Source organism: Podarcis liolepis (assembly GCF_965112155.1).
Source record: "Podarcis liolepis genome assembly, chromosome: 1".
NCBI lineage: Eukaryota > Metazoa > Chordata > Lepidosauria > Squamata > Lacertidae > Podarcis > Podarcis liolepis.
In genome coordinates, this window is record NC_139554.1 from 72746921 (window position 1) to 72771885 (window position 24965).

The 24965-nt window shown below is 40.6% G+C and overlaps 2 protein-coding genes across 7 annotated transcripts in view; one reads left to right on the forward strand and one right to left on the reverse strand.

Annotated features, from left to right (window-relative positions):
* The window catches only part of HPS5 (HPS5 biogenesis of lysosomal organelles complex 2 subunit 2), a 32066-nt gene extending 31808 nt beyond the window's left edge, over nucleotides 1–258 (reverse strand). Inside the window, exon 1 of one of the 2 annotated variants that reach the window (XM_083500405.1) lies at nucleotides 76–258. The gene's annotated coding sequence lies outside the window, so the exon portion shown is untranslated. Of the gene's footprint in view, nucleotides 1–62 lie in introns of both variants that reach the window. The other variant, XM_083500406.1, reaches the window with a different exon arrangement.
* On the forward strand, nucleotides 1–23790 carry GTF2H1 (general transcription factor IIH subunit 1; the record flags this gene model as incomplete). 5 transcript variants are annotated; one of them, XM_083482885.1, is made up of 15 exons in its annotated part: nucleotides 1–139; nucleotides 5882–6050; nucleotides 7212–7404; nucleotides 8829–8991; nucleotides 10601–10694; nucleotides 12016–12165; nucleotides 14146–14225; nucleotides 15148–15278; nucleotides 15741–15828; nucleotides 15944–16032; nucleotides 17060–17177; nucleotides 18927–19017; nucleotides 19378–19493; nucleotides 20350–20442; nucleotides 21257–23790. In XM_083482885.1, the coding sequence occupies 14 exons, from the start codon at nucleotides 5897–5899 to the stop codon at nucleotides 21341–21343; spliced, it is 1647 nt and encodes a 548-aa protein (XP_083339011.1). In that variant the 3' UTR covers nucleotides 21344–23790. The 5 variants fall into 5 exon arrangements, with proteins under 5 accessions (XP_083339011.1, XP_083339010.1, XP_083339009.1 ...); XM_083482884.1 differs by having other exon boundaries at nucleotides 2–306; XM_083482883.1 differs by lacking the exon at nucleotides 1–139 and adding an exon at nucleotides 354–678.
* Between the last annotated feature and the right edge of the window lie 1175 nt (nucleotides 23791–24965).

A 24965-nucleotide genomic window follows, 5' to 3' on the forward strand; every position in this document is an offset into this window, starting at 1 on the left:
CGTTGCTGAGGCAAGAGCCCCCTCCCCCCTCAGCGCGGCGGCGCCGGCGACCTAGAACGCACCCGCGGGACGTACGGAATGGAGGACGGGCGGGGCAAGGAACGGGTTCCTCACATCTGCAAGACCCGGTGGCGGACTCGTAAGGAATGAGACGAGAGTAACTGCCTTGTTATTGTTTCGTCGTCATCCTCCCCCTTCCCCCCCACCCTTCCTTCAGGACAGTGTCATGGCCGCGGCGGGGCGGGCAGGCCTTCACGTGACCAGAGAAGCGGCCAGGTGGCTGACGGGCACTGTCACGTGACGTGGGTAAGTGGCATGGCGGCGGGAGTAGTTGTCTCCTTTTGTCACGTGATGCGGTCTGGCTTCTGCCGTGCGTGAGCTAACTGTTTCCTGTCACGTGTGCCTTCTCTGCCGAGCTCCTTGGCCGCCCCATGGCCCAGGAGGAGGCGGCGGCGTTGCGAGCCCTTCAAGCCGGGAGCGAGGCGTCGTTGGCGCTCCGTGCTGTCTGCCTTTGAGAGTGAGGACTTGAGGGCTTCATTGTATGCCGCCAAGATCAGGAGGAGCGAGGAGTGAAAGTTCAGGGCCTCGGTAGTTACCCCTCACGGTAGGGGGCCTGACGGATTCAACGGTTCCGGGTTCGGAGGCCCGTCTCACTAGTTTTTGCTTCTTCGGAAGCGGGTAATGAATCTTTAATACTGGTCTGGGTTTCCTCTCTTCATGAAAGCCTGCTTATTGCAAGGCCATAGGATGTGGATATAGTTGCGCATGGCGAGGAAGCATGCCCCCCCCCCGCTTTCGTACCTGTCAGTCCTTCCAATTAATATTTGTTTTTCTCTGAGTGTTTTTACCTCTACTTTAGGAAGTACTGTGGTATATCTTTACAGAGCAGCAAAGTTTTGTTTTGAGTCTGTATGTTTGCTTTCCGTGCTTTTTAATCTTTTATTCTAAAACTGTGCTATAAGTGCAACGGAATGATTGGCTAATAACTTGGAAGGAGTGGTGTGGGAGAGGGCTAGTGCAATTTTGGAATGCTGAAGCTTTTCTTCCAGAAACTAGGGCTTAGAAATGTGGAAGGCAGAGTCTTCTGAATGAATAGAAGTATTGTTTAGATGTTGGAAGATGCATGTGCATGAGTTCTGCTTTGTTGGTAGTACAATACAAATAACCTTTAAAAACCCACATTACTGTTTCCTATAATATTATATTGCTAAGTTATCTATGGCACTAGAAATCATGCGTAGGCACACTTTTAAAATGCAGAGTAAAGAAAGTAAAGTGCTTGGTGTTTCTATTACAGGGTTCTTTAGTGCATTACAGCTGAGTGCCTGAAACAAAGCATTTGAAGTTTTAACACAATTTGAGAGAGGCACACAGCTCTCTTCTAAATTAGTACGTATATCCTATTTGTCATGGGGCAGTACTTTGATTTACCAAGCTTTAGTAGGTAGGCTGTGTAGGGAATTGGTAAGATAACACTGATGTGATTATTCCTTCAGTTGTGAGTTCCTTCAATAATGTGAAAGAAAACTTAGTGGACTGGAGGAGAAAACTTCGATTTGGAAGCTGGGTGTATTTTACCACGTTAGTCAATTAGATAGTGTTTTATGCAAAAGTCAGTACTGTACATGCTTGCTTCTCTGGGCACACATTGGAGACAGTGGGAACAAATCTCTAATGAAAGTTAAGAATGAGTTTGATAGTCCTTTATTCTCTTCCTGTTGAAAGAATACACACAGCTGCAATCGGCTTTCCCCCAGCTCTGTGAATTCTTTACAAAATAAAATTAATTGCATTTACCCATCTATAAAAAATTTCTGAGTGTTTGATAACTGGTAGTTTGTTAATACTGAGTGACAACTTGAGCTAAGCACTCTTTTACAACCAGATAGGCAAAAAGCTTGTGCCATTCTAACATTAGCAGAAGAAGGCTGGGCAATAATAACTTGGTCCAAGGTGAGGGTTGGTTTTTTTCCCTTACTAGGACTTCTGTTTACATCTCTATCCAGTTTACATCATCTTAAAATAATTTTACCACATGCAAAACAATGACACTGCGTATATTTCGTTGGGTCTGTGATTGTTCTTTGGAGTCTATACACACAGCAGGAGAGCCATGCTCATTGTGTGGCAATATAAATGAGATGCATTCAGTTTCTTACTTTTGGTTAGTTGAAGTATAATGTTTTTTCTTTCAAAACCATAGCTTAGAAGATTGAAAATAAGATTGGTTCATGTGTTCTGCATCCTCTTTTCACACATAGATTACCACACCTTCCCTGCTTCAGAAATTCATATTCTGGTGTTGCATCCAAAGCAAACAGAAGAATTCAAGCCCACTTTAGACCTTGAATAATCGGGGCAGGGGGGAGTTCCACTGCAGAAACAGAAATCCTTGCACTAACAGAACTACTTCATTAGCTATTGCCAGCTGTTCTAAGCAGTCATAATATGAGTATATTAACTAATATGCTAATGTTGTATGGATTAATAGAGCAGTTCAAAAGTTGGAAGTATTTCCTGTTCAGTCAGTAAACCTTAAACTGCCTGACCTTTTTCCTAGGGCAGTATAAAAAGCCATACTAGTTGGGCACAGAAAGGATATCCATGTAAGATATTGAACTTGGCCAAACCAACCTTCAGAAACCTTTTATTGAAATATAAGCTAGGCTAGTTAGCTTGTTGTGCTATTAGTGTTCATTTAATTTGGGAAGAATTAGTCTTCTCTGGTGTTCTATCATAGTTCTAACAGCTTTTGCTTGTGAAGTGTTTGGCTGAAAATTGCATTATGAATATATTCAATACTCATTAAGTGGAGCCCAGAGATTGGAGCATATTACTATGATCTTAAGGGACGCGGGTGGCGCTGTGAGTAAAACCTCAGCGCCTAGGGCTTGCCGATTGCATGGTCGGCAGTTCGAATCCCCGCAGCGGGGTGAGCTCCCGTCTTTCAGTCCCAGCTCCTGCCCACCTAGCAGTTCGAAAGCACCCCTAAGTGCAAGTAGATAAATAGGTACCGCTTTATAGCGGGAAGGTAAACGGCGTTTCCGTGTGCTGCGCTGGTGCTCGCTTGCCAGAGCAGCTTCGTCACGCTGGCCCCGTGACCCGGAAGTGTCTCCGGACAGCGCTGGCCACCGGCCTCTTAAGTGAGATAGAGTCGGACACGACTGACCCGTACGGGCAGGGGTACCTTTACTATGAACTTATGTTAACTGAAGGGGCTGCCTATTTGCTTCTGGGTTCAGTTTAAAGTGCTGTTTCTAGCCTTTAACCAAATGACTTGCTGGGACCTAGTTTTTTGGGGTTTTTTAAAACAAAATTTATATACCACTTGATTGTAGTAAAACCTCTAAGTGGCCTACAAGAAATATTAAAATTATCAGTAAAAAACTGTTAAAACAATTAAGAACATTTTAAAATAAGTAAAGGTAACAAAGAAAATTTAATTGTTGGTTATTTCAGGAACTGCCTACACCTGTGAGCCTCCCTTTTAAGATTTCTGAAATATCTTTAAAACCAACAACCCTGTCAAATTTGCCACTTCTTAGTTACGTGTTGCCACTTCTCTATAGTGTGTAGTAAAACATAGCTGTGTTTCCATAGCTTCACATTGTTTATTTCCCTGCCCACATCCCACCAGAAGCAATCAACAGTGAAGGAGGCATGGGGAAATGCAAGGTGTGATTACACCAGGACATTGGAGAGGGGAACTTGACATGTGGTTGCCACACTCAGACTTGTGTTCAGGGCAGATTTTAATCTGCAGCACTTGCCAGCTAATCAGTTAAAGCTTGATGCTTTTATTTGAGGGGTGGCAGAATTACTAGTCCCTATCTCTTTTTTTGAAGACTAGTATCTGGAATATGCAGGACCCAGTGAAATTGAATTAGAATCAGTTTTCAAATAGTTGCATCCTCCCTGCAGGTCTCCTCAAGGAAGTCTATGCAAGGACCCTGGACCCGCCAGAGAGAATTTATGGGTTTTCAGGGAGGAGGAAGGGAAATAGCATTGCACTTTCATATATTATACAGTATCTTTTGCAGAATACATTGCAAAGTGGTTTGGGATAAAGGGCTTATTCAGCAAATGGAACCACCAACTGAAACAGTCAAATTTTTAAATGATAATTCAGCAAGGAAGAGTGTATTTTAAAAGGTTATTAGATGGCACTCTCCCGGCACTTTTTGTCAAGTTTCATATCTGTTGGACAATATAAAGGCTTAGGGAGATCAATTGGCATTGGACTTTACTTGATTCCCCTCATTTTCAGATCAGACAGAATTATGTCTTTGGACTATTGGTCATAGCTGTATTTCCATACATTTTGGGCCAGATTCAGTAAACAGTTGCACTAACAGAAGCCCACAGGAGCCTTCCAAGTGCAAAGGGACTTCTCTCTTCTCTCCATGCACCCACTCAGATTGGCTCTAGGGGGTTGAGAGAGCCCCCAGAACAGTGTGCAGGGGAGCAGAGGGAAGATTGCTCCATCTGGCAAGCGGAAATGAAATAATTGTAATAGCATAATGTTGAATTTCACCATCAACATTAATATTTCATGTTTTTAGGTAGTTTTTAATCAACATAGCTCTTACGATGTTAGCCTACTATAGCAATTGAAAGTGCAGCTTTTAATGTGATTCAGTAACAGGAAGACCTACATGCTACTATAGCAGACCTATTTGCTATAGTGGAAGAGAATTCCTGATGCCCAACAGGACTTTTCCTTACTGTTCTTTCCACCAGCAATGCATGCATACACTTAAAATCTTCTCTTGATGATTGGAGGAGCCCTATTTGGTAGGCAGCAGAGGGGGGAAAGGGAAGGAAAGTCCTATTGTGTGAGTAGAATTCCATTCAGACATCATCAAATGCAATGTGGTTTTTTTGCATCCAAAATCTTAAATTTGTCTGCTCCACTTTCAGTCTGGAGAATAGAATGTTATCTAACTTTTTTCATGATTCAGAAAACAAAATGCACAAATAACAATAAAATGTAAACTCTTTGACCACCTTACAACCTATATCTATGTGATAGCCTGTTCCTTGAATTTTTCAAATATAATTCATACTGGAGAGGGCGAGGGCTTGTCTTGTTCTGCATTCTGGCAGGGGAAACAAAACAAAGGGAGGTGGAAGATGCTGGTGTCAGAAGATTACCGTATTTTTTATGTATAAGATGCCGCCATGTATAAGATGTCCCCTACTTTTGAGGACACCAGATTTAGAAAATGGGCATATGCACTATCCATGTATAAGACGCCCCCAGATTTTTAACCTTATTTTTAAAGTAAAAAAAACCTAGTCTTATACAAGGAAAAATACAGTAGGTGCCTATAATCAATATTTTTGTTTAATTCCTGGGTCATTGCATTCATTGGTAGAAACAATAAACAATTCATTGCTCACTTGAAAATGGGCTATTAGTGTTTCCCCCCCCCCAAAAAAAAAGAAATGCCTGATGAATGGCTGCAAGCCAGTTAAGTGCATTAACAGCAACCAGCAATGAATCTCCTATTTCCAGTGCAAGCCAGAGGCATAGCGGGGGGCGGGGCAGGGGACACTGGGCACCACACCATGGGGGCAGCACTTAGTGTGAGGCCTGAGCTACACATCTCTCCTAGGAGTGATGTGGTGGCTCAGGCGCCTGCAGGCTCTGTGCTGCCCAAAACGGCAGCCGTCTTACAGCTGAGGGGAAGATGGGTGGACTCCTTGGAGGCTCTGTGCAGCGCACCTTGCCCTGACTTGCCCCACCCCCATGGGTGGCTTGTCCCGGGTGCAGGAGCTGCTAGCTACACCACTGGTGGAAGCTTCTAAATTGTTAAAGCAAGTGTGAACCTATGAAAAACAAATAATGCTGAAATAAGTTTTTGTTTTTAAAATGCAGTCCTCTGTAGCCATTATGGCAACATCATCTGAAGAAGTGTTACTAATAGTAAAGAAGGTGCGTCAAAAGAAGCAGGACGGAGCTCTTTACCTCATGGCTGAAAGAATAGCCTGGGCACCTGAGGGCAAAGACCGATTCACAATCAGCCATATGTACGCAGATATAAAATGTAAGTGAAATGCCTAACACTTGTTTCATCATGTAACGTTTGGTTGAATATAAATGTTAAATGCTTAGCTGTTCTGTTTGAGGAGTTCAGGATGGGGGCTAAATAAACAAACCTCCCTAAACAAGTTTGAATCATCACGCTCATTGGATATTGCATTGTTGTTTTAGTTTTGAAAAAACAAGACTTGCAGAATTCTAGCTGTTTCTCCACAGCTACCTTATGTGGAGATATTATTTTCTTGGAACCTGCCAACTTTTGCTGCTAGTGTTACTGTCTTGCATAACTGCTCCTTACTGTTTGCGATTCTTTTGCTTTCAGAAATGAATTGTCTTTATTGGGAGAAAACCTGTGGGTCTTCCCAGTGATAAGTGGAATAACATAAATATGGGGAGATGCTGTGATTTATTAAGAAGAGTTCGTGGCTTGTACATAGGAAGGATTTGAGCAGCGGTTTTCAACCAGTGTGTCATGGCACCCTGGGGTGCTTTGAATGATGGTCAGCCGTGTTGCAGGCAACACTAGCCTCTGTTCCTCTTTCTTTCCCTCCCTCCTCTGATGCCCTCTTGTGTCTCTGCCTCCCAAAGGCTTGCACAGCTGTTTGTTGCAGCAGCCCTGGCTGTAAGCTCTGGAGGCGAGTGGTGCCTCTGGGAGACACCTCTCTGGAGCAGCGGGGCGGGGAGAGCTTAGAGACCAGGGACGGCAACTTACCGGAGGACTCCCAAGGAGAGGGGAGAGGAGGCTGAGGGAACACTCCACAAGGTAGGGTGTTTGAAAAAGGATGAGAGGCTGCCAGCTCTGCGAAAGGGGTGACATAACTGGGCTCCTGAGCCCCACAGGGGTGCCACAGAAAGACTGTAGTTGGTTATGGGAGCCGTGGACTCAAAAAGGTTGAAAACCTCTGGATTAGAGCATGAGCCCCAGGCTGTCCTCTAAAGGGATTAGGAGAGTGAGAGACATCTGTCCATTGAGTGTCAGTCAGGCCTCATTGCTGTTTATGTGAATGGTTGCTGTAAATAGATATTGAATTGAATTTTATGTGCCACTCTTCTGTTTTAATCAGTGTTCCAGGTGACATTAGAAAAGTCTTACAAGCTGAAAATTTATTGTTGTTGCACATATTTATTTGGGGAGCACTTGTGTTATGTAATGTATATTCTTTAGGCCAGAAAATCAGTCCTGAAGGAAAAGCTAAGATTCAGCTTCAGTTGGTACTACATGCAGGGGACACAACCAACTTCCATTTCTCTAATGAGAGCACAGCAGTGAAAGAGAGAGATGCAGTAAAGGATCTCCTTCAGCAGTTACTGCCCAAGTTCAAGAGGAAAGCTAATAAAGAACTTGAGGAAAAAAACAGGTAAAGGATGTCCCTGTGTCTTTTACTTACAGTGTAAACCAATTTTGGTAATTTGTTAAACTGTCTTGTAATTGTGCCAGATCCATTATGGCTAAGGTATTGGGAGCTCCTGTCCCTAATTGTAACAGTAGCCTGGCTTGATTTCCAGGTGCATAGGTGTTGTGCGAGTGGAGTGAGGCATACTCCTCTAACTTGTCAGAAGTGGAGCTTTTCTTCATAGTTGTTGGAGCTGTTTCCATATTAGTAAATAGTAAATTCTATATTAAGGGTATGTATGCTGAAACTGGCATAAAATGAATTGTAGTAGCCTTCATTGGGCTACGTTTTATTGATTTAATAAAGTATTAGATGTCATGAAATTGCTTCCATTGAAACGTTCCCAATTAGAACAAGATCTTCTGTCTGCACAGCAGGACCTCCTCTCTTACCCACTCCTAAATCTCTACTGGGGGCTCCCCAACTCTCCCGAGCCGATTGAGAGGGGCTCACAAGGAGAGGGGAAAGAAGTCCCATGGTGCAGATGGAAGTCTTGAATCACTTTAACTGCTCTAACTTGTTCTCCCCAAAAATGGAAGCTCAACAATCCCAAGTGGTAAAAAGCAGCTGTTACGTAAACATACACAGAACTTTGCAGTAATTCTATAAGAAGTAGCTGGTTAAGATGGGGAAAACAATACTTTTGAAAAAGATTGTGTGTGTCCCTTCAGAACTTTCAGTTCTCCAGAATCTAAGGCTTCAATCCTAAGAATCCTAAGCAAGCTTACTAAAGAGGTAGCCCCATTGAACACACACATGCTCCTGAGCACATGTGAGGATTGCTCTGCACATTTAGGTTTCCTGTGTAGCATAAAAATACTTTCTTTGTAAAAGTAACTGTTAACATTCTTGATATTTTTTCATACGTAGAGCTTACCTCTAAAAGGAAAAAACATGTTGTTTAATGTTTCTAAAAGTGCAATTACAATTGAAAAAAATGATGGGGTGGTAATCTGATGATGAAAGGAAGCTTTAGTAAAACAGATAAGGAATCAGTTTTCAGTGATCCACACCTCCCCAGTCTGTCCTGTTGGGTCTTCCAGTCCTCTGTCACGAAGTTGGAAGAGGGGTGCAGGACACTGTATGAGACAGTAGGATGACAAAAAACGGCTTCACTTCCTGTTCTATTAGATAATTTTTTATATAATTATTTCATATAGTACAGTTGGTTTTGAATTGATATACCTCAATTAAAAAAATTTAATTGTATGTGTAGTAATTTTCATGTTTCATGAACTTACCACTTTTGTAAATCAAAATTTGAGTATCAAAACAGCATAGGTGCCATTTGCTTGTATGTAGCTTGCATATAAACACTAGTTTCTAGAATCCAGTAAGTTATCTTTGGAATTAAACACTTTGAACAATTTTTAATCTTCTCTTGCCAGAATGCTGCAAGAAGATCCTGTTTTGTTTCAACTTTATAAAGACCTTGTTGTGAGTCAGGTGATCAGTGCTGAGGAGTTCTGGGCCAACCGTTTAAGCATGAATTCTGTGGACAGTTCTACTGCATCTAATAAGCAGGATGTGGGCATTTCTGCAGCTTTTCTGGTATGTTTATTGAGGGTTTCTTAATCTAAAAATATTTTTAGCCTTTTAAGGGTAAAAGTTCTCTCAGGGTGACTTACAAGATGAAAGCATACAACAAAACACAATAAAATAAAGTAAGCGAGAAAAGAGCCCATTTTAAAAAATTAAAAAGAATAACATAGAAATAAAACCATCAGTACCTCAACAAAAGAAGTTCAAGGGAAGACCAAGGGAAACAGGTGTGCTTTCAGAGCTTTCCAATAGACCTGTCGCAACAAGGCCTGCTGGAATCCAGATTGATATGGTATTCTCAAATCTGCTGTCTAGTGGTTGCCAGTCTTAACTGCTCTCACAGTTGGGCAGGTAAAAACAGCCTGCATTGTGCAAGCAGGCTGATATGGATGCAGGCCGTTCTTCAAGTAACTTGGACTGTTCTTTTGAGGTCACAAGGGCTGGTTTTTTTAAAGTCACAGTGCCATTTTTTCCAGGCTCAATTCAAGATGCTGGGCTTGTTCTTTAAAGCCTTGAAGAGTCTGGAACTGGAGCGCTTGAAGGTCTGCTTTCTTTGGCATGAACATGCCCATTAATTAAAATATTCTCTGAAGGCCCTTTTCCAGTATACCTGCCTTCATAGATTAGACAAATGGGTCATCAAGGAGAGGGTCTTTTCCCTGGTTCCACCTAAGCTTTGGAACTTCTAAAGGCATGTTAGCTTAGCACATTTTTGGAAACTTTCAGGCACTGGGCTAAGTCCTGTTCTCTTGGGCTTTTGACAATTCAGTGATCATGTCCACCTATGTTAAACCATAGTTAAAAACAAACAATAGTGCAAGCTGCTCAACAGTTTCCAGAGCACTCCAGCTGAACCATAAATGAAACAAGCCAGAGTCTCACTTGTCATGTTGCCTGAACCCAGGCCTGTGGTTTGTTTCCTCCAAACAAGCTACCATGATGTATAGCCATTCATATTCCTTGAGCCCTCTTTTTTCATATATGCTGATCTAGGAAGTATTAAACACTACAATTGAGTCCAGGTGTGTATGTTATCTGCATGGGAGTATAGAAATAAGCCTTGGGCTCACACACCCCTCTCTCATTATGCTTGAATCTGTAATCAGGACTGAGGCTTACACACGTAGGTACTAACTAGCTGTTTCTCAGTATAGGTTAAGTCAGTGTTTTTCAACCACTGTTCCGCGGCACACTAGTGTGCCGCGAGATGTTGCCTGGTGTGCCGTGGGAAAAATTGAAAAATTCGAAAGATTTAAAAATAAAGTATTTTATAATTTTTCACATTTCTGTTTACTTACTATTTCATAATAAAGTAATTATAAAATACTTTCTTTGTGTTTATTTGATTCCTATTCAAGAGAATTACTTTATATATAGTCAATATAGGCACAGAGTTAATTTTTTAAACATTTTCTAATGGTGGTGTGCCTCGTGATTTTTTTTCATGAAACAAGTGTGCCTTTGCCCAAAAAAGGTTGAAAAACACTGGGTTAAGTATTGGACATAAGGATGTGTACAAGCCATTTTGACACATAGTATTGACATAGTTCGTTGGTGCCATTTAACAATGATTTGCAAAAGTTCAAATAAATTATTGTCAGTATTTATCTTCTTGTAGGCTGATGTTCGACCTCAGACAGATGGATGCAATGGTCTCAGATACAATTTGACTTCAGATATCATTGAATCAATATTTAGAACTTACCCTGCAGGTAAATAATATATTCAAAACTGAGCTTATATATACATATGTAGCATCCCTGGTATCTATGCAGTTTTTTTCTGACTTTTCTCTTCAATTCACATATCGACTTCCATATATTTTCTCCTTCATTTTAAACTTTTAAACCATAAAAAGTTGGTGTTTTCAGCCTTGCATCTTTGTCCTGTGGGATGTTAAATGATATTAATTGATTTTACATTTGAACTGTAATTATCTGTCCTTATGGAACCTTTGCTTCTCCAAGGTAACCTAGGATTCCCCATTCTGTGAACTTTATAAATTATATGCATAACCTAAATTAATGGTTACATCTGATCTACATGAATGGTCTTTGTTTCTCTCCACGCTATACTGTCTTTACTTCCCCTCTAAGGGGCAGAAGAGATCAGTTGATGGGTTGCAAAAGTATTTTATTTATTGTGATCACTTCTTCCTCTTGTATTTCCCAGATTTGAAGTGACTTGGAAAGACTTAGAGGGGAAGGGAATTGGTGGCACAGGAGTACATGGGGAGAATTTCCATTTGGAAATTTCTTGAAAGGAACCAGAGAATTGAATGAAAACAGAATGAAAGTTCCTTCTCTTGTTGCTCACTCCCACTCTACTTAAATGTTATCTGAAACAGCTAAGAGGACCTGGCCTCAGGCAGGCCACTTGCTTTGGCATGTAGAAGAGGAGAGATCTGGCCCTTCACCTCCCATTTGAAAATGGCTCATATAAAACAGCATATACCAACCATTTGTGTATCCATATTGCTAGAAAGATTAATAGACTACTCGTTTTTCCTGAGAACACTGCCTGATGACAGATCAGCAGTTAAATTCCATTTATTTGTATATGTTGTAAACAAAGCCAATGTCAATTTAAATTACACATATTTAAGCACTTATATAAACAGCATGATTTAGTAGTTCCCAAAAGGTGGCTTGAGTCCACCGGTTGGTGTCTTGAACCTTGCAGTTGGTTACAAGCTTGACATCAATGGCAGATACGGGGTGGGAGCATGCAAAGAGTTGGGAGTGGTTTCTTCCCCCCCCCCCCCTCCTGGTCAAGGATCAGGCAAGTTCTGAACAAAAATAAAATCCTGTTTGTGTGTCCTGTTAACAGAATGTTTGGAAACAATTGAACGAATCTTCTTCCATTCCTATTCAATGTTACTTTTTCATTGCATGTTGAACTATATTTCTGCGGTTGTGATACACTGTAAATCATCCTGAAATATGATACAATGAGCAATAGAAATACATTATAAATTATTTAATTTGAAATAAAGTATCATTTCTAAGTGCTTTATGTTTGTCATGCTTACAGTAAAACTGAAATACGCAGAAAATGTTCCTCACAATATGACAGAGAAAGAATTCTGGACACGATTCTTCCAGTCTCACTATTTCCACAGGGATAGGCTGAATGCAGGATCAAAAGACCTTTTTGCAGAATGTGCCAAAATGGATGAAAAGGGTATGTTCTTATTTCTTCACCTGTAGACAATACACTGCAGTTTCTAGCCAAGTTTGTCAGCTTCAGTAATTATACCAAGTAACATAGAAATCACATCTGGTAAATACTATACTCAGGAGTAGCAAACAAGTTTTCAGCTTGTGATACTGAACTTTTAAAGCAGTTCACTCAGCAATAAGTCCTATTGACTAACATTCCAAGATGGTAGGATTCCACCACCATGTTCGAAAGGTGGACACTTCTTTGCTTTCCTTTTTCATGTTTTATTCGTATTATTTTTAGAATTATTGCACATATATTCTAGAAACAAAGGTAACCCATACCCAGCAAATCCAACAAAGTTTTCTTTTGAGATCCCCAAAAGTACACTATGAAAGCCTGTATTCTCATCCATACACTAAGGCTTATAACAGTATACATATATAAAACATGTTCTTACTAAGTGATCCATAAGTTAGTAAGGAAGACACTTTTCTTCTTCTATTTTTCCCTTTGATGATTTTGTCTATGAAGGAAGGAATGGAAATCAGTGGAAATGACTCTACCACAATACTTGCAAAGCTAATTGAAAACACATCAGTAATTTGCTCACATAGGGTTGTATCCAGCTCCCTGGAGCATCAATAGTTGGTTCTGATATGACATCCTGTATTTTAAATTCTCACAATTGAGTCCTTAAGTGTATTTTGAGGGTGCATGGGAGAGGAGAGGGAAGTTTCATTGAGCAAGCTGCAATCTGTTGCGCAAGTGGGATAGCAGTGAGGAACCACCACATGTTGAAGAAAAGTGGGTGCTTATTGAAAAGTAGCATGTACGTATCTATCCCATAAAGTCACTACAGTCGTAATTGTGGCTTCTGATTGGCTGCAGGAAGCTCCTGCAGCCAATCAGAAGCCGCAGAAGCCCCATCAGACGTTCAGGTTCCAAAAGAACATTCACTTTCGGGTTTGCAGCATTCAGGAGCCAAAATGTCAGAGTTCCAGGGCTTTTGGGGTCCAAGGTACGACTGTATATGTATAACATGGAAAAACATACTGTATTTTTCGCCCTATAGGACGCACCATCCCATAAGGCGCACCTAGTTTTTTGGGGGGGAAATAAAGGGGGGAAAATTATTTCCACCCCAGGCGCAGGGCTGGGGCGGGGGAAGCCCGACCTTCTCCCGACCCCAGCCCCCAGAACAGGTAACTCTCCACAAGCCGCGGGAGCCCAGTGCCGGGCTCCCGCGCCTTCCGGAGAGCTGTGCAAAGTCTGGGCGCGCTGAGCTCAGCACGCCCAGCCTTCGGCATGCAGGCAACTCTCCACAAGCTGCGGGAGCCCAGCGCAGGGCTCCTGCGGCTTGCGGAGAGGTGCGCGAAGCCTGGAGAGCGAGAGGGGTCAGTGCACACCGACCCCTCTCACTCTCCAGGCTTCAGCGAAAGCCTGCATTCGCCCCATAGGACGCACACACATTTCCCCTTCATTTTTGGAGGGGGAAAAGTGAGTCCTATAGGGCAAAAAATACGGTATTTGTTTGGTTCACATGTAATGCTAAGGTGTGATCCAAGCAAAGCATCTGGCTTGCATTTTCTCCCTTCTCCCAGCTATGCAGTTAGGAGAACTGTTGCTGAGTTTAGCTTTTGTATTTTTTTTTTAAAATAATGGTTTCACACTGCATATGAATTGGGGAACCTGGTTTATAACAATGTTTCATTGCTAAATGAGCTAGCTTCAGACCGTGACTTATGAAGGTGGCTCACGTTAACAAATGCTGATTGTAAGCCATGGTGCCTGGCCTATATGCAAAGCTAAAAGCTCAAGCCTTCCCAGCTGTTTGGGAGTGGGTAAATCACACACATCTGTTAAGTGCTAAATCGTGTTTCTTTTTGTAGGCGGCTTTCCCCACTTGCTAAGCTTAGAATGCACTGTTAGGCTGAAAGACATATCTTAATATGGCATATAATCCTCCAAGTATATATGGATTTTCCCTCTTTCTCCTAGGATTAAAAACAATGGTGTCTCAAGGTGTGAAAAATCCTTTCTTAGATTTAACAGCCTTGGAAGATAAAACGTTGGATGAAGTAAGTATGAGTGATTTAAAACTATGAATTGTATAATATGTATGCCAAGTAAGCATTGGATATTGGCTCTCAGAGCTCTCTTTGGGCTATACCGTAGCCCATGTCCCTCACCAGCCCTTCTTCACACCATCCATTCATGTACAGTGGTGCCTCGCAAGACGAAAAGAATCTGTTCTGTGATTCTCTTAGTCTAGCGGTTTTTTCGTCTTGCGAAGCAAGCCCATTGATGGATTAGCGCTATTAGCGGCTTTTAGTGGCTTATCTGCTGATCGGATCAGCTGATTAGCGGCTTAGAAAAAGGTGGGGGAGGAAAAAAACCCAGCAGGAACTCGCAAGACATTGTCGTCTTGCGAAGCAAGCCCATAGGAAATTTGTTTTGCGAAGCACCTCCAAAACGGAAAACTCTTTCGTCTAGCGAGTTTTCCATCTTGCGAGGCATTCGTCTTGCGGGGCACCACTGTACTTATGTGGCTGGAGTGTGTCATTGAATTCTGATAATGCCTCTTGCTTGCCTGAAGGACACTACTAGTACATTGCCAGGTTCCATAATTTAGGTTGCCATGACAAGTGTACTGCTGCCATCTGGCAAGTATGACAGACCTGCCTTCCCTCTCCGTGGGGATCATTGCCTTATCGGCTCTTGCCAAGAAATCAGTCACCTAGTTTCAGAAAGCCTATTTGCCATTGGGCAATAATGATTTGAGCACTAGTAGCATGGTGCTTCTCTTGCAAAAGCTGTCTTAATTATGTTCTTGTTCAGATCTGGGTAAGAGATTTAAAGATTGGGATACCAACTCTTACAGTGTCACAGCCTGCACTGGACCATGCTGCAATGCCAATAGTTCAGCATCTGATTTCAGATCTTCATATTTTAAAATGCAGGGTGTCTTGTTCAAACATTTTATCATCTCTTCCTTTGCAGGGTTATGGTGTTTCCTTGGCGGCTTCCACATCCAACGCTACAAAATCAATAAAAGAGAGTAGCAATGCTGCCATTATAAAACGGTTTAACCATCACAGTGCCATGGTCCTTGCAGCTGGGCTTAGAAAACAGTAAGTTTCAGCTAAGAACAGATCTTCAACTAGACTGAAAATCAGCCAAGTCTATACTGTCAAATAGCCCAGCTCTATTTGTGCTGATGTTTAATAATTGAAATCAAAATGGAACAGTCAGACCATGCCCTTTGTAGGTCTGCTCAGATTGGCTCTGACGTTGGGACTTTCTCAGGCAGTTTTTATTAACTTACTTATTGGGTGCATGTATTGCCCATCGAACCAAAAGTTCCAGGATGGGCACATCACTAAAACTGTCTTATATCAAAGGAAGTATACATGGGGCTAGAGGCTGCTTCCCAAAGGAAACTGTCTTCTCCTTACCCCTGACACAGTGCACTTGCATAAATGCTTTTTGCTTGTGCATAGAGATGAGGGATTGAATCCTGACCATTGTACAGATCTAACTAAACTTGAGTAGTTTGAAAGAACACAGTATAATGCCTAATTCTTGCTTTTCAGAGACACACAGAATGACCACTACAATGAGGCCAGCAGTATGGATGGAAATTCCAGAGATTCAGATTTCTTTCAGCCACCAGTAAAAAAGGTAAGACTGCCTTTGTGATTCTAAAAGAACACCAATGTTCTCCCTTATGGGAGTATGCCAAGTTCTGCTTCTTGTGTCTAGTTCTACAGTACCATGACTATGCCTTGTCTTACAGGTAAAGCTGCAAGAGTCCATTGAATATGAAGATTTAGAAAACAACAACAGCGTTAGAACTATTGCACTAAACCTAAAGAAATCAGATAGGTATGATTTGCAGGCCAAATAAAGTAGTTTGGTTCTTTTGGTTCAATACAAAAAATCATTGACCCTGATCGCCTCTTTTCTGTACATCATGCTTTCAACGAGAAAGAAGCATGCTTATATATACATTACCTTCAATTATGTTTTTTATAAAAAGAAATAAATGAGAACCTTGCCCTCGGGCTTACAGTTTAACAGACAGCAGCAGAAAAAGGGGAAGGATGGGCTGGCAAATCTGAAGATACCCCAGAACACTCTGAGAAACATGAAAATAATTCCAAATATTACATTCTGCTTTTGCAAGAGCTTTATATAAGCAGAAGTGAAATAGTAGCTGTAAAATGTTACCACACAGCTCTGCAGAAACTCTTGTATATGCTCTTGTACATGCATTTGCAAAATACTTACCGCTGTTTTCTTTCCACTTAACTGTCGTCGTCGAATCTAGCACTTAGGCCTAAATCCAACATAGAGAAGCATTTTTTCACACATTGATTTCAATGGGCTTAAGCAGTGTTTCCCAAGCTTTGGCCTCCAACTGTTTTTCATCTGCAACTCCCACCATCCCTCGCTAGCGGGACCTGTGGTCAGGGATGATGGGAATTGTAGTCCAAAAACAGTTGAGACCCAAGTTTTGGGAAACACGGGGGTTTAAACAAAGTCTAAGTCTTTGTTGGTTTTAGGCTATAATCTTTTTCACTTGTTAAGATAATTAGGTGGATTAGAAGTGGTTGCAATATTTTATTGGCCCATGTGTTCCTCACTTCACCACTTTTCTGGTTGTCTTTGTTTTGTATTTTCTGAAAAATTGATTTCATTGGTTATCCAGCTTAATCAGACACAATCACTTGGGTTCCCTTGCAGTGGAAGATTTCATTTTCTGGAAAAACCAATATGCATTTTAAGGGGGGGGATTCATTTCGAGCAGAACAAAAGGTGGTACAAAGGTACCTACAGAGTGGGATTGAACACTGAGAAATTGGATTCTTATTCCCAGATTTTTAATTATCATTTCTCCTTTGGTCAACAGGTATTATCATGGTCCAACACCAATTCAATCACAGCAATATGCAACTAGCCAAGATATTATTAATTCTTTGTATAGTATTAGAGAAGAAATGGACACTTATGTACCCAAACTAACTCAGGTAGGATATGTATGTTGCTTTATTAAATAAAACAAAACACCCAAACTGGATTCTGATTGCCCATATGATTAGAAGATTGGATATTGATTGATGCTGCCCAGCATACTTAATCTTGGGAGAGCAAATGTTATGTTTCTTTGGATATAGTAAAATAGTTTGAGAACTATTTTTAACAAGCACAGAATATTCAGCTTCAATGTGTTATGTTTTTTAACTGATAGTTGTCATGATTTGCATAATTGCAGCAGCTATAATGAAGTCTACTGCAGTCTTGCAAATAGTGAAAGCTACATGTGTAACCCCTTTTTATTATTCATATTGCACCATTATTGTGCATGGTGCTTTACAGAAAACAATTGGTCAGGTAGCTGCTGTGGTGAGATTACAATATATATATAAAAAAACCAAATGCAGGAGAACAGTTGAGGAAGAGGAGGGAATAGAAAGCAGAGGTAAATGGGGAGAGAATGTGTGATTATTTCAGCTGTATATACAGTGGTACCTTGGGATTCTGGAGCGCCGTTCACATCCTGAATAGAACATAAGACGTGACTGCGCATACACGGGTCGCGTTTTGCCGCTTCTGTGCATGCACGTGACGTCATTTTGAGCGGCTGCGCATGCACGAGCGGCGAAACCCGAAAGTAACGAGCTCAACGGAGCGCAACGCGAAAGCGCTCAACCTGAAGCACATTCAACCCGAGGTATTACTGTACTTAGTTACAGTCTGGCATGGAACCCTGTTAAGCTATCAGTTTTTGCAAGTGGTTCTTCCATGTGAATGCTTCCCAACCACCAACAGTTCTTGCATGTTCACTACAGCCCTCCACTGTAAGTCTACAGAGTTGTAACATGTAAGGTATTAAATCACTTCTAGGATAAACTCAGGACTCCGTTGGAGAGGATTAAACATGGGACATCCACAGAAAATATATATGGGTGGATTCAACTTGGTTGTTTCATGCATGGAACAAGGTTTGCTTGTGAAATGGGACTTTGCCCCCACCCCATACACTTCCTAAATCGACTCTGGAGGGTTGGCGGCAAAGTCCTATTGCATGAGTGGCCTTGTTCTCCATGCACATACCCCACTTACCACTATGCTGAATTCCACTCTCTGTTCAGAAGGCCTTTGGAGTACACTTAGTATTGTTTCATTCACTCAAATAATCAATACTGTATTGGGATATATGAAGAAGACAGTCTTGAGTTTAAAGGAACCAGGCCATTTTGATACATGATTGCATAACCTAACTGCCTTAGCACATTAACTGCTCAATTATGAAACAGCATAGTGCTTTGCTCGTTCATTTTGCTATTTTTTTGAGCTCTCCGTCTGCACACCTTGCAGTTGAGCAGCAGGAAGTGAAAACGTGCCTCTTCTTGTACTGCACTTTCAGACATTAGATGTGAACAGATTGTTCTTGCTGTTGGTTTGGTGTTTTTTCTCCCTTATTCTGACAGCCAGCTTGATTTTTCTGCTTCTGCTATTAGGCTTAACTATGTACTGTACTGTAAAGCACTGTAAAGAATGGTTATGGCTGAGTTATATAAATATAATAAATATCCACTTGGGGTATAACAAGAATTGTCATTCTTAATATAACACCAAATAATAATTGTATTTTAGAACAAAATTAATATGGCATATAACTATATGGTTAAGCCCATATGACTCAAACAATATCCATAGGTTTTGAGGAGTTCTTTTATTATGGTGTCTGACCTTTATTTTGCCTCTTTTTCAAGGTTATCTCAAGTGGTGCTGCAAGTAGTACAATCGCAGCTCTGTCACCTGGAGGAGCACTTATGCAGGGTGGAACACAGCAAGCCATAAATCGTAAGTATTTTATGTCTTCGTCACTCATGCCTTATCAAATGTGTGAAATGCTCATGTAAGCATTATAGGACACTTCTTTTAGCTAAGGTGAAGAGATTGAAAATATCTGACTAGTTGTACAACCCTGGCTGTAGCAAGAGTTCTTTTTCCACCCAACTCAGGCCAGTTGAATAGTTTTCAGTGAGGGACAGTGGACCTGCTGAAAACGTTTGCTGACCCCTGGCCTAGTCCTTAACTGTGTGGGATCCTCTAATGATGCTAATGTCAAAAACACAATTTTCTTCCCACTGCCAACTATCAGAGTTTGTGAGCCGAGGTGATGGTATAAATGTGACTTGCCTTCATTGTTTTTGACTGCAGAGATGGTGCCAAATGATGTTCAGGCTGAGCTGAAACACTTGTATGTGGCACTAGGAGAGCTGTTACGACATTTTTGGTCCTGCTTTCCGGTTAACACACCATTCCTAGAAGAGAAGGTAGGAAGGATCTATAGAAGGGCTTGGCTTATCCCTGTCATTATTGATATACAGCAGTCTGTTCTGTAATGAAATGTGCATGCTGAGATCTGTTGATATGAAAGCTTTCTATAATGAATGGCCTGCTGCATGCAACAATTCTGTCCCAGATGAACAGCAGTGTGTGGAATGTCAGTTCGCTATTGGAGCAAATGTAGTACCAGCTGACCTTGCTACCTAATCCAGTGTTTTTTTCAAATAATTTCGAAAGAGATGATTTTTGTCTTCAGGAACTTTAAAAGAAACTTTGAAAATTAATAAGTGCAGGAACGAAAGTTTTGCACTGCATATGTGTTCTGTATTTTAATCAGCCATACTATAGAAAGTTTAAAGTATAACAACTTTAAAGAAACTTCCACATGCTAAAACAAGTGTGTAGTCTGTTTTCCCATTCAATCAGAAGTTTTAGGGTTCTATTTAAATGTGTCTCTGCTAACACACGGTTTTTTTATCCAGTGGAAGATTCTATAAATGGAAAGTGTGAGGTGGAAGTAATTTTCACAGATATTTTTCCCCTTCCATCTGTCTGACCCACTGTGATAGGAATTTTATGACCTCCCCCCATCTGTTTCAGAGTTGGGGGCCCTTTTTTGGAATAGTGTAGCATGTAGCATAGGGAGCTGCAAAAGAACCCCCCCCCCCATTTCCCCACTTGCAGAATGCTCCAATGGATTAGAGTTATTTCAGCAGCGGAGCACAATTGGATACAAGCATTAGGGTGAAATCCAACAGTGGAAATCTACCAGTGGAACGGATAAGTTTGAGAAAGCAAAATAGCTTCCTTTAAATGTTTGTTCTCTGATATTTTCTCTTTCAGGTTGTGAAAATGAGGAGTAATCTGGAAAGATTTCAAGTCACTAAACTGTGTCCATTCCAAGACAAAATTCGAAGACAGTATTTAAGCATAAATGTAAGAGGGAAAAGCAACCTACGAATATGAAATATAAGGGTAGCATAATGCATTGTTCATATAAATTGCTGATTGCTAGAAAGAATGGCAAAATTGATTTGCCTTATATGAAACAGGTACCGTTAACTTCAGAAATAAGGAGGCTTTCAGTTTTTTCTAGAGTGGCCAATGAACACCGTGAAAGTATTTCCTGTAACCCAGCCCCCTTTCTTCTTAAATATCAACTTCGAAAATGACCACTATACCCACCTGTTCCTCCCTTGTCGTAAAATGGACAGCATCTCAATAAACTTTTTAACAGCAGGGACTTCACATTAACTGAAGGGACCTTGTGGTCACTATCCTGCTTCAGAGCTTTATCATGATCATGACTCAAGTGCCCAAACTCTTATTTTCCTATGGGTGGTCTTACTGAATCCATTACCACAACCTGTGTAAGATAAGGCTAAAGGTGCTTTTTTGTGAGTTATTTAAACTTCCCTTCAAGTTGCTAGCTATATATTGCCAGTATGTACTATTGTGCAATAGAGGACCAGTAAAAAAAAGTTCTGACTCATGAAATGAAGTCGTCTTGTTCACTGATCTGTGTGTGATTCTCCTTTTTTTTTTTTTTTTTTGCACTCAGAGGAGATGAATACTTGGTGTTCTATACAACTCAGTTCTCCTCAGAGTAGACTCAATCAAAATTAACAGTCCAGACTTAAGTCACTTTCATTAACTTCATTGGGTCCACTCTTAATAGGACTAACATTGATTGTAGCCCTTGGCTTAGTAATATTTTTGTACTAATTTTTGCAAACCTTGTTTTTTTCAGCTGATAAATCACATAGAAGAAATGTTGCAAACAGCCTACAATAAATTCCACACATGGCAGTCTCGGCGTATGTTGAAGAAAACGTGAAGACCCAGTGATGCCAGATTTTTTGAGTGGGAAGCATTTGCAATAGCTGTAGGAATGCAGCTACCCAGTGGGGTATATCTTACAGACAATGCTGGAAAGTCAGCATCATACGGACTCCTGAAAACGATGCTAACTGAACTTGCACACTTTCTGGAAAGAAACAAGAGGTCAAACTTGAAAACTAGGAAGTTAAAAGGAACCAAACCAGAAGAGCTAAGTGGCAAATATCTATATAAATGTAAAGACACTGTTTACTGCAGTTACTCAGGAACTGCTTTTGATTTTCATAAAGAGCTGCTTTCAGAAATAAAAACTTTAAAAAGGGTGTATTAATAAATCTAAGATTGTTTGTCTAGTTTTTTAAAAGTGTATGGTACAGGGTAGAACCTAAACAGTTATTTCTTCACTGTATCCTGGCATTATATTGAATTCTGTTTGTATTTCTAGAAACAGGTTTAACATTTTAAATATTATTGAGAGACTTTTTTGCCTCAAATTCCTAAGCAGCTTAGATGCTAAAATAAAATTTTTGGGTTTTTTTGCCATGTTTTGCTACAAATCAACAGCCAATGCACTGATGAAGTTTGGTGTTTAAAGGAGGTACCTTTGGCAGAAAGAGTGCAAAGTTTTATGCAGGATTTTTACCAGCCATCGTTTACATGTTTTCTTTTTACCGCTAGAGTGTGCTGCTGCAGTTTTTTAAAGTCTGACTTTTGTTTGGAGGTGAAACAAAATCATTTTTAAAGTGAGTTTAAGAAGCTTACAGAAGTAATAACTTTTTATACTATTGAGGAAAAAAACAATCTTACATGTGCTTTTTTCAGTTCTCTCCTGATGACTGTTAGCGCTGTATCTGGCGACTAGATAATCATTGAAGAGTGAAAATACGATATCTTTAGCTATATGTGGAATCTGTTCCATATTATGGTCCAAACAGGAAGCATTTCACTCTTACCTAAGATGTACCTGCCATGTATTAAATACTTGACATATAAAAACAAAAAGTAAACTTGTTTTATATAGTCCATGGAGTCAGACTCCTTATATTTTGTTGTCTTAATGTCTTCCTCATTAGAAGTCTATTCTAGGACCAAGCAAATGGCTTTATGGCTTTGATTATGTGTGTGATGAGATCTATTGAGATATTTTAGAAACTAGTGGTTTATGACCCCATAAACCATTATTTTTTAGTGGCAACTGTTGGAATTCATTGGTAAGTTAGAAACTTTATCCTATTTTCAGAACTGTTCATGCCCAGAAAGAATTATTAGTATTACTGATTTACAGTGTATTGGCATGAAGGATCGCCTCCCACCTTGAGCCAGGTCTATGAACCAGCAGTTTGAGAACCACAAGAATTTCTCCTCATGCAAGAGTATGTGCTTCTTTACATGCTCACACAGTGTTCTCCGGTGAATTGATATTCTGCAACAACCCAAACTTGATAAGCAGACCACTGTATCTATACTGAAATACTATGAAGTAGATGTAAGGCATTATCCTTAAACTTGCCTTTTCAGAGGGGCTGCATGTTATGTGTTGCAAAATGATTCTGCTTCTAAACGAAAAGGGGCTTTTTCTTTGATCGGACGCGGCAAAATGTGAAAAGCTGGAATTAATCATGAATAATAAAAGCTGTTGCTGCTGTGGTAATGTCAACTTACTGAAACATGGCTCTGGTAATACGTCACTGTGTCTTTTGGGTGAGCCCCTCAAGCAAGCGTAATTCTGATGACCTTGTCGGCAGTGTACCAATGACACATACATATCTTCAAGTATCATCTGTGCAACAAAGAGCGTACTACAGGTGCCAGGCTGAAACAGCTTTCTGCATTGAGAAATGCTTTGGTCAGGCTCAAGTGCAGGATTCATGTGCACACATTCTACTTAATCCTGTTGCTGTGAAGGTATACATTTGCACTGATATTTCTGAGCAATAATTAGCTGATACAGACCATAAAGGTGGGCTTCATCAAAACTTATTCAGGCAGATAACCAGATTGATGGTCATTTAACAAAATATTTTTTCTGTCTTCTCTTCCTGGAATTTTAAAATTTCCATAGTTATGTCAGGCTTTGGGACAAAAAAGTCTGTAATTGCAGAAATATCCCCAAATAGAGAATTTAAACACCGTGAATGGTTTTTTCAATTCTTTGACTTGAGAAGTACCATGAGACTCCTACCAGAAGATGGCAATAGCACTATCATGCCTACATCATGCCTACTTTCCTTACATAGCTCTTTTGTGCTCCTGCTGTTTGACTTTTGTTGATTCCAGTACTACTTAAGCATGGTCCAAAACAGATGAGTGGCATTAACTGTGAATTGATGTTTTGCTACCATGCAGTTATTGGAATCTGAAGATAGAACTTGTATTTAATGGAAACTCATGCAACTTGTATCACTGGCATTGATCCAAAATTGTAGAATAAATCTGAATTCTGTAGTCAAGTGGTTTTTCTATGCTTTAGGGTGTCTATCTTGTGACTTCTCTCAAATCAAAAGGAAATATCAACTCGAGAATCTGATAATCATGCTTGTGTAACTGAGTATTTTAAAGGTTCCTTTGTTTTTGACACGCTGAACTGTAATTCATTTCAACATTTTCCTTGCAAATATTCTAGGCTGCTGCGGCTGTCCTTCAGTTGAAAGGAAAATATCCTTTCTGTCTTTTAAATGGGAGCCTCAGCTGTGTGTCCAACTGCTGCTCAGGCATTGCATGTTGGGTAATGGCACACATGCACATCAATGCTCACCCAACCACACAGTCTGCACATTCAGCAAGAGAGATCAAAGAAGATCAGAGAGTACAGCTGTAGGAGGCTCTGGTTAGGCACACAAAGAACATTTTCAAGTGATGAATATAATGAAACAATTGAACAAATATTTTGTTTAAAAAACCATTTACATTTTTACTTGCAAAAAATAGAATACCATACATTTTAATCAAATAATTTTTGAAAAGAAATGCAAAAGTGTGCATGCAGATCATAATGTCATTAAAATGTGATGATTATGTATTTCCTAAATATAAGGAGTTCCATGAGTTTATTTTTTCCTGGGCTTTATTAATCTAATCCAGAGCCAGAGTGTGGGGTAGTGGTTAGAGCCCTGGAATAGGACATGGAAGACCGGCATTCAAATCCCCACTTGGCCATGGAACTCAGTGGATGACCTCAAGCCGGTAACTGCCTCTCAACATAACCTACCTCGCAGGCTTGTGGGGACTAAGTGAGGAGAAAGATAACCATGTTATGCCACCTTGTGCTCCTTGGATGTAGTCAATCTCCCCCAGAGGGTTGATGGAACCCTCAGGTTTGGGGAGGGGAAGTTGCATTGCACATAATGAAACCTTGCCCCAATTTTCTACTTTTGTGACTCAGGAGTTAAATTCTTCCTCCACTTGTAAGCTGATTGTGTGTTATCCATTCTACCACTGCCATTGTACTATAGGGCTTAGGCTAGGAGTTCCTGCCCCACTTCATCACATCCTATGTTATTTGGGAAAAACAAATCAACAAGATCAGTGGCAAAGAGAAATTGCCTCTTTCCATGTTATGCAGTGCCTGTGGTTCAGTATAGTAAAAGGTAAAGGGACCCCTGACCATTAGGTCCGGTCGT